This window comes from Boleophthalmus pectinirostris, unplaced genomic scaffold (assembly GCF_026225935.1).
Source record: "Boleophthalmus pectinirostris isolate CB_2022bp ecotype Guang Dong unplaced genomic scaffold, ASM2622593v1 HiC_scaffold_5, whole genome shotgun sequence".
Taxonomy (NCBI): Eukaryota; Metazoa; Chordata; class Actinopteri; order Gobiiformes; family Gobiidae; genus Boleophthalmus; species Boleophthalmus pectinirostris.
This window is the reverse complement of record NW_026571404.1, coordinates 146,501-154,000: the sequence shown is the minus strand read 5'-3', so window position 1 is coordinate 154,000 and position 7,500 is coordinate 146,501. Positions and strand designations below refer to the sequence as shown.

General features: G+C 36.8%; 1 protein-coding gene across 1 annotated transcript in view; it reads right to left on the bottom strand.

Annotated features, from left to right (window-relative positions):
- Positions 1 to 2,152: 2,152 nt before the first annotated feature.
- The window catches only part of LOC110170962 (B-cadherin-like), a 49,553-nt gene continuing 44,205 nt past the window's right edge, over positions 2,153 to 7,500 (bottom strand). The window contains exons 23-24 of the mRNA XM_055162370.1: positions 7,248 to 7,397; positions 2,153 to 6,216 (exon numbers count right to left, since the gene is read on the bottom strand). Coding sequence (XP_055018345.1) covers positions 6,001 to 6,216; positions 7,248 to 7,397 — 366 coding nt within the window. The 3' untranslated portion in view covers positions 2,153 to 6,000. The remainder of the gene's footprint in view (positions 6,217 to 7,247; positions 7,398 to 7,500) is intronic.

Here is a 7,500-nt window from a genome sequence, read left to right as displayed (position 1 = left end):
AAAGACTGGTGACAGATCCACGAGTGACTATAGATGCATAAAAGTAAATATATATATAATATAATATAATAATATATAATATAAACAGATGAAAAAACAGCTTTGACTTTCTTCATTTGAATTCTATAAACAACAAAACAGGAAAAAAATGAAAATTCTTTCACAAGTAAAGTTCAGTTACCAGAGGCAGGACTTGGACTCGAGTTGGACTCGAGTCACTGTTTTTAGGACTTGAGACTTGACTTGATAAAATGGACAAAGACTTGGACTTGACTCGGACTTAAACCCTGTGACTTGAGAAGACTTGATGTTTTTTTATAAGCGACTTTTTTTACACTTGATAAATGTGATTAATTTGACAGAAACAAACTGAACTGTTGCTCCCACTTCTGTTTGTACTTTGGATGAAACTGAAGTTCTGAGATACTCAGAAGTATTTACAGTATTTGCAGTATTTACAGTAGAACAGAGGAAATCAGAGGAAACAGAACATGATCCGTCTGTTTCAGTGCAAACACACGAGAAAATATCTTATTTATCTCTTTTAAATCTGAATTCTTTGTTCTGATCGTGAAGATTCACACTTGAACTTGTCAAAACATTTAAAAAGGAAAAATTTGTATTTCTACAACTTTTATATAAATACTAAAATATAAATATACTGTGACTGTTTCAGTACAATTTAGATTCAAATTCATATAAATCAAAAATCTGAGCTGGATTTGATACTTTGGTTTAAAGACTTGAAATGACTTGAAGCTCAAAGCAGAAGAGACTCGACTCGGACTTGACTTGGACTTGACTTGGACTTATGGGCCAGTGACTCGAGACTCGACTTGGACTTGCCGGTATTTGACTTGGGACTTGACTCGGACTTGAGGTCAAAGACTTGAGACTTGCAAAACAACGACCTGGTGCCACTCGTGTCAGTTCGTCGTTTTGCTGCGCGGCCGAAGTGAGGAACAGTTAAAAAAGTTAAATCACAAAATAAACTTTAATAATAATGATATTTAAATGAACGTGAAGTGTAGTACACGAGAGCGGCCACAGGGGGGCGCACTACAGCAGCAGATGGATCCATATTAAATAGTTTTTTAACCATGAAATATCCAAAAGGTAAATTCAGAAATATTTGACTTGATCATTTTATTATTGAGACTTTTGTTAGTCCAGACCTGGTCCTCGTCCAGCCCCAGAGCCACGTTCGGTCCTTCGGTCGACTGTGATTTTAAATGAGTTTAAAGGAGCCGGTCAAACTTATTTTATCATTTTACCTCAGGGACTAAAGCTGCATTATTTTTACATTATATTTTTTTATGTGTGTATTTATTTTGGGCATGGAACATTAGTGAAATTATAATAGAAATAACCAAAAAAAAAAAAAAAGAAAACTTATTTAATGTAACCTCCCTCTTCTGATTTCAGATGTTTTACATTAAACTACATGAACGATTTACAAGAGCAGACGAAGAGGATTAAGAGTTTTATTTTAGACGTGTTTTTTTTTTTATTACATTTTTTACTTGAGTCTGAGCAGCTCGACAACAACACTGACATTTACTCATTTTATAAAGAATTACAATTAATATTCTGCAGAATTGAGTTCAGCATTTTGGTCTCTACAATATTTTCTGTTTCTCATGTGGAAAAAATAAATCCACCCTGGACTAAACCCAAGAACCAAGAACTGAATTACAATAAAAAAATCCTCATTTTAAAACTCATCTGTATTAATGATCATGGAACAGAGAATGTTTTGATGTCAAATGAAACTGAGAAATAAAAATCTTATTTCATCTTAAATCCAAACCCATTCTACATATAAAAGTCATAGAAGCCAGAAGAGACGTCTTGTGTGGTTTTCTTCAAAATACAGAAATTGTTTGTGAATGACCATAAATAAATTAAAAATATAGATATCCCTTAGATTTGGTCCTGGTTTAGTCCTGCTGTAGCCTTTAAGTCCTGGTTCTGTCCTGTTTTAGTCCTGGTTTAGTCTTTGTCCCGGTCCGTCCCTCAGATCATGACTGAATCGAAAATCCAAGTTTCACGTTCTTTTCCCAGTTTTATTTTTACCAAACATCCGAACTCTGAAGTGTCCCAGTTCAGAATTCTGAAACTTCTTCCCCAAACAATGACTCAAATGAGACACTTTTCAAATATTAACTATAATTTTTATTTGCAGATAAAAAACCCACTCATTCACAGTCGTATATTAAGATAACTTTATAAAAACAAACCAGAACACACACCAGCGTTTGTGTCGTCTACAGTGTAAGAAAAAGGCATCGAGAAAAACAAACACAAAACATTTTAAAACTCAAACATTTCAGATTTCTGCTCCACCAAGGATTTCAGAACAAACTCAAACACCTCTCAAAGCAACTGTACAAGTGGAAGGCGTGACAGTGCAAAAGCGAGCGTCCGGTGTAAAACCAGCAACTTACTGTAAAAAAAATTAAACATTTTCAACTCAACGTAAAGTTAAACCTGATTCACAACAAGAACGGCAAAAAGACTCCAGTGTAAAACGTTTAGAGTTAAAGATACGACGGAACGGACATGAATATTATCTGGGAAAAAAAAAAAAGTAAATTTTTTTTTTTGGCACAAAAAGTTTTTAAAGTTTTGGATTTCACGAGTCTTGTTAAAGCTGCACTGTGTAACATTTCTAGCGGTCGCTTCTCCACAGATGTGAACGGTGTCTGACGGCGGCCAAACGCGATGGCGCAAACAAAACAAAACAACTTCAAGAACAGAAACGACGCAAATTCACAAAGTCAAAGACGAGTTTAAACGAGAAACAAAGAACGTGGAGCAAACGGACAAAACGTGAAGACAAACGCGCCGTCGTCAAATGTGCCGCAAATAGAGAAGCAAAACAAGAAAACACAGAAAAACGCGGCGTAGAGTCGCCACAGCCTGCAGGGGGCGCTCTCTGTGTTTATAATAATATAAATCTGCCTGTAGATGTTTTATTTGATCGTATTTTACTCCAGATTTTACAGTGACACATTTACACGTCAATCGTTATTTTAACAGATTCGTGATGTCGTTTCTTAGTTTATCGTCAGTCGGTCGTTTTATGTGGCGTTTTTCTATTTGTGGCGCATTTGATAATCCACGTGTCGTTCATTCATTTCTCAAAATAAAACCAAAGATAAGAAAATGAAAAAAAAACAACTATTTGTCTCCAAAACCAAAATAAATTAAAAAAAAAACCTCACAAAATCAAAGCTGGAAAAAAACGGATAAAGATTCGTGTTTAAATGAAAAATGGAAAAAAGGGATTACGACCATTTTCCGTTTCCATGACTTAAACTGAGATGCCGGATTATTGTGCCACATACGGACTGAACCAGGTCCAGGACCAGGACCGAGACCCGGACCAGGACTGAGGCTGGGACAAAAAACGGTTCGGTCCTGGTTCAGTCTGGCATTTCAGTTTAAGTCACGGAAACGGGAAACTGTTATCCGTTTTTTCCATTTTTTATTTAAAAACAAAATAAAAAATTCATTTTTTACATTTTTGGTTTTATTTTGAAAAACAAAAGAACGAATGACACAGACTTTTGACGACGACACGTTTGTCTTCACAATTTTTTCGTTTGCTCCACGTTCTTCGTTTGTTCCTCGTTTAAACTCGTGTTTGACTTTGTGGATTTGCATCGTTTTTGTTCTTGAAGTCGTTTTCTCGTACTTTTTGCACTGAAGTTTAAAAGTAACGTCGTCACCATGGAAACAAGCAGGTCATCAGAAAAGTGACACAGTGCATCTTTAAAATAGCCAATGGATTTTTCTTTAATAAACAGGAAATGAAAACAATTTCTTTTAATATTTTCTACACAAATGTAAGAGTCGTGTTTTAAACAAACTGCTCCACTGCTTCTTTTTGGCTTTTCCGTCGTTTTTGTTCGTTATTGTGGTGAAACAGGCTTCGAACTCAAAAATCTGAACTCGCCAAACGCCTAAAGCTCAAGCGCCAAAAACAAAACATCTGCCGTGACCTCGTGATGGCGGCAGCTCGGTTTTCAGAGGCACGTATCCATGGCAACGTCCAAAAACAATGTATGAACAGTTTTTATATCAGTAGACTTTAATAGAAAATCTGGAGGACATATTGTATTTCAATGTTTTGACCAAATTTTCTGATTTGTTAAACGAAAAAACATTCCAGAGCTGAATTTTTTTTTAAAAACTAATTTGAAGACTCGATATATTTGAGTCAGAAAAATGTGCAATTCTAACAAATATGGAATACATTTTTGGATGGTTTTGTTGCCGTCCTTTGGTCATATTTCGGTCGTTTCAGGATTTGGTAAAATTGTCCTTTTCAATCCGAATTTCCCTCATTTTTCAGACGAAGTTCAGATTTGAATGTAAAATTTCCAAACTGCAGCGCTGTTTTTTTTTTTTTAAAATCGGTGGAACGTGACTCGAACACGTCACATTCAGATCACCGTGTTTCTTTTATCGTTTCGAAAATACTATATTCGTTCTCTATGCTAAGTCCCTCCCCCTTCAGAGCACCATCGCAACACAGTCGGAGCTGCAAAAACTCAAATCTAAAGTTCAGACGACCAGAATCAAGAAAGTTTGATCATGATTTGAGTTTCAGTTGAAGAGGTACAATTATCTCCCGATGGAACAAGACTTTTTGTAGTTTAAATATGAAAATAAATGTTGCTGCGTTAAAAAAAAAAAAACTCTTTCCATTTAGAATAAAACTAAATCTAATGTTGCTTGAATTAAGGTTTGTGTCCCATTTGTTCTTTTGAATTTCAATTTAGAAAGAAAAACAATACAACAGTTTATTTCATTTTCCCGGTTTAGTGTCAAACTAAAAAACAGATCAACAGATTTTCTCCATTTCCAATTTTAATTCAAAGTTAATTTCAAATAACACTAATTTTGATAATCCAACTCTTCAATCTTATTTCACTCGTCACAATTCAACGTTTATGTACAAAATATTTTCATTTCCTGTTTAAAATCCATTGACTGTTTTACAGATTTTGATATTTTATTCTCTCTGGGGTTTGATTTAAAGTTAATCAGAAATAAACTTTTAATTATTATAAATACAGATGTTTTTTTGTTTGACACTAAAACAGAAAAATGAAATGAACCGTTTTCCCATTTCATCGTTTTCTTCTTCTTAATAGAAATTTAAAATAACAAATGACACACGGATTTAAGAAAAACACTTATTCCATTGGTCGATAATTTTACTTGTGGAATTGAATTGACTCAAATAAAATCAAATGTTCTTACTTTAAGTCTTAATGTTTTTTGCAGTGTATTTATGGAGAATTGTTGGGTTTGAAAAGGCCACAGGAGAGATCTCTAGATTACTCAAACATGCACGGATGACTCTAGAAGCTCCTGGGGTTTGTGACGAGGGAACAGTCTTATATTTCCGCTTTAAGGCGTTGTGTACGTTCTAAAGCTATTTTTGTCAGATTTTAATACATTTCCCTGGATTTGAAGATCGTTCCGTTAAATCTGCACTTACATTTCTGAACAGACTTAAAAAAACGTCCTAAAATTATGCAGATCTTAAAGCTGCACTGTGGAACTTTTCTGCTGGAGGCTTCTTCAAACACTTTTGGTCTTTGAGTGTCCAGAAAAGCACTACATAAAACCAACGTGTTATTATTAGAGATGTTATTTCTTAGACTAGAATGTTCCTCAGTATGTCATCAAACCTTTCTGCTGTCATGGAGACCAAACCAGACAGAGTTACAGGTCAGATCTGTGGAGAGGTGACCCCACTCACAGTCAGAATGTTTGTTTTTTAAGGATTTTTGAGACATAAAACCACCTGTAATTGAATAAAGGTCAAGTAAAGTTGTTTAAAGTCACACTCTGGAACATTCTAAACCAAACAGCCACTTCTCCATATCCAAAAAGTTACACAGTGGATCTTTAAGGTTGGATCTCGCTGACTTTTCTGTAAACTAGTCTAAAAGTGAGCGTTTGTAATGTTTTTTTGTGGGTTTAGATCATGTCGTCGTCGTCTCCGCCCCCGTACATGTCGGCGAGTTTCTTGAAGCGCGGACCCCAGTCGCTGAGGCAGTCGTAGTCCTGGTCCCCGGAGCTCGACGAGTTCAGCGAGGAGAGCGAACCGGCGTCCGAGCCGCCGCCTTCGTAATCGAACACCAGCAGCGAGTCGTACGGAGGCGCCGTGGGGTCGTTATCCGCCGCCTTCAGGTTCTGAGGAGACACAGATGAAGCAGATGTTTCATTCACATGTTTGAGTGTTTTATTATGAATCTGTTACATCTCCAAATCTCCAAACGCTCTGTTCCACCTTGTGATGTCATGAAGTGGCCGTTTAAGTGAACAGCTCCTTTTCAGTTTAGTTCAGTAGAAATCGACAATTCCAGGGCTGAAATGCTCAAAGTGATTCTAGTGAAGATGTGTGGGGTTTAAAAACACAGTGGAGCACTTCCCGTATCACCACTTCATGACATCACAAGGTGGAACAGAGTGTTTTCAGTTTGAGAGAAGAACTCAGCCTAAATGTGCAGGGTTTGTGTGATAAACACATTAGAACAGAAAACTGTAAATGGAAACGTTTACATGATTTTTAAAATTCTGAATTGTTCTGAATTAAATATTTTGGAATTAAAATATTCTCCTTCGAATTTACACGGAAATAATTCTGAACTGAGATTTACATGTCAAACCCTCCGCTGAGCGTCGGGGGGAGGTTCTGATTGGACAGAGACACAGACGGATTTACGTCTTTGTGAAGAAAACACAAACTTCAGCTGCTCCCGACTTTTCTCATGTGGGTTTGTCGTTTCTCCACCGACACAAACACCGTCCAAACTTTCCCCACGTGGTTCTGATGATTATTGTGACGCAGAAGCTGGAGAATCGTCTCATCACACTTTACGTCTGTGAGCTGAAATAAATTCAGCTTTAAAATCTGAATAAACCACCCACTTACTTCAGAATTAAGTTTAATTCCAAATAATTTATTTGGAATTAAGTGTTTACATGGACTTTTTAAAGTGGAATTCATTTTTATTCAGAGTTAAATGATTCTTTTATAGAATTCAAGCTCTCATGTAAACGTGAAAAGTGAATTGAACAGAATTCTCTTAAAACTAAACCGTAAATCCAAAATTTGGCCGTACAACTTTGGGAAAATATTGGGATTTTAAATTGAGCGTGTGGTTCAAAAACGTCCTGGGTTGTTGCTCCGGTGAGGAAATGAGAAATATTGGTGGTCTTACGTCGTCGATGAAGTTGCCGATCTCGTCCGGGTTGGCGGGTCTTGGGCGATACTGAGGAACCTGAATGAATTCACGAGATGGAGCCACGTCGTTCCTGAAGATGTCAGGTCTGTTATCGAGGCCACGATGGAGCACACCCAGATCATAGTCCTGAGACAGAAACACCACGTCACACCAGAGGAACCACCAGAGGAACCACCAGAGGAACCACCAGAGGAACCACCAGAGGAACCACCAGAGGAACCACCAGAGG